This window comes from Sinocyclocheilus anshuiensis, unplaced genomic scaffold (assembly GCF_001515605.1).
Source record: "Sinocyclocheilus anshuiensis isolate Anshui unplaced genomic scaffold, SAMN03320099.WGS_v1.1 scaffold278, whole genome shotgun sequence".
In the NCBI taxonomy this organism is placed as follows: Eukaryota; Metazoa; Chordata; class Actinopteri; order Cypriniformes; family Cyprinidae; genus Sinocyclocheilus; species Sinocyclocheilus anshuiensis.
In genome coordinates this window covers 2,023,918-2,025,948 of record NW_015546072.1, presented here as the reverse complement: position 1 = coordinate 2,025,948, position 2,031 = coordinate 2,023,918, and the positions used below count along the sequence as shown (strand labels likewise).

Here is a 2,031-nt window from a genome sequence, read left to right as displayed (position 1 = left end):
ATAACTGCTGGACAATAACCAATAATAATGATTTGTTTATATACTACAAACACTTTTGTATCACATAATAATGCAGAATAGTTTCTATACTGTAATAAATGCTATGTCAGTTAGCACTGCATTGTTCATATACTTTATTTATTACCTGGAGATGACTTGACAAACACAAATAAACCATATATTGTGTATTGTCGCAATCGTATGGTTAATATCTTCATGTTTCCAAACGTTTCTGTTTTTCTGTGAAAACAACTGTTCATACAGCGGTAGCTGGACGCTTCTGTCCATTCCCTCGTACGACTTTCTGCGCGAGAGCGCCCTCCGGCTACGAGTATGAATGAAACATACACTGCATGAGTGTTTAGCGCTCCGCGATGTTCATCTCGCCTTATTCTGGATCCGAATAAAACATCAGATCATGCACAGACTATCCTGTCTCTTTGAATTTAAATCTATATTTATTCACACCAGCTCTTGAAAACCTCTATGCGAACACACTTGCCCGAAAAAGTGCGGGGGACGAATTTACGTGATATTAAAAGTGAGGGGGACACGTCCCCCGCGTAATCTACGCCCCTGCGTCATGCAAAATTTCTCCAAACCTGTTCCAATGAAGGAACAACCTCACCACTTTGGATGGCCTGAGGGTGAGAATTTTTTTTTTTTTAGCAAATTTTAATTTTTGTGTGAACTATTATTTTAATGAGACCATTAAATGTGCATATTTTACCAACTGATACATTCATACCATCAACTATCAAAAAATCTTTGCTAAATCTCCATTTTTCACAATGTATATTGTTAATTTTCTTTTATTTTTAGTGTAACGTTGATGACAATGGAGACCCCACAGATGAACTGACCCCATTAGCGGTGGAGTATTGTCGGCAGCACGGTGTAATTGCCAGCAAAGTTTCTGAGATCGTTAACAAAAAAGAACCAGCCATTTACAAAACCATCCAGGAGGGCATAGACCGTGTAAATGCCAAAGCCACATCCAATGCCCAGAGAGTCCAGAAGTGGACCATCGTTCAACGAGACTTCTCCATATCTGGCGGAGAACTTGGTGAGTGTTATTTCTTCATATAGACAAGGATATAAAACAGAACAAGTGAGTTTATTGACAAACTGTATCTAATACATGGATGGCCAAGATTATTATATTTTTGTTAAGTACTGCAGAAGTACTTTTACAACTATGAGAAACATTTGTATCAGTAGGTCTCACGTGTTTCTTTACAGAACATACTGAACATATATTTGGCTAACTGCATTCCTAAACGCATAATTATTGTCAACTATGTAAACCAGTGGTCACCAACGTGTACCATCTGGTAGCCCGCATGGAGTCTCTGAGTCGCCCGCCAAGCACGTTCTATAAATAGCCGGGCCATAAATGATATCATATCGAGATTATGATAAAATTTATGTTAATAACGATGATAAACTCTGGACATTTTTACTCAATATGGATTAATCACAACAGAAATAAATGTTACAGCAACCAGCAATTAATATCTATAGTGCATGAGCACAGAGATTTGAGAGAGCACAGGACACAGTTTGAGTGAGAGGAGAGACACGTTTTAAGTGCGCGTGCTTATCCATTCAGGGGGCCTCACAAAAAGGTTGGAGACCCCTGATGTAAACAGTCTGATGGATCTATTAGATTTGAATGTGAAGTTTTTGTTGTTGTTGTTTTTCTCAGGTCCAACCATGAAGCTCAAAAGACCCGTCGTCAGTAAAATGTATGAAGAATATATAAACAAATTTTATGGTGAATAACAGAAGAACTCAAATGAAACTGTGGGAATTAAATGGCTGACTACACTGGGATCATAGTCTTTTGCCTTTGACCAGTAATCTGTATTTTGCTCACTCCAGGGCTTCCAATGGACCTCACTATTATAACACAAGTCAAACTTTAGATCTTTTTATACCAATAGATTTATTACCTTCGGTCAAACTTTATATTAAGTGGCCTTAACTACTGTGTTTACTTACATCAAAAAATAAGTACGATGTACATAT

The 2,031-nt window shown here is 37.7% G+C and overlaps 1 protein-coding gene across 1 annotated transcript in view; it reads left to right on the top strand.

Moving 5' to 3' along the window:
- LOC107699749 (long-chain-fatty-acid--CoA ligase ACSBG2-like) overlaps positions 1-2,031 on the top strand; it is an 11,424-nt gene extending 9,393 nt beyond the window's left edge. The window contains exons 12-13 of the mRNA XM_016501099.1: positions 823-1,066; positions 1,709-2,031. Coding sequence (XP_016356585.1) covers positions 823-1,066; positions 1,709-1,785 — 321 coding nt within the window. The 3' untranslated portion in view covers positions 1,786-2,031. The remainder of the gene's footprint in view (positions 1-822; positions 1,067-1,708) is intronic.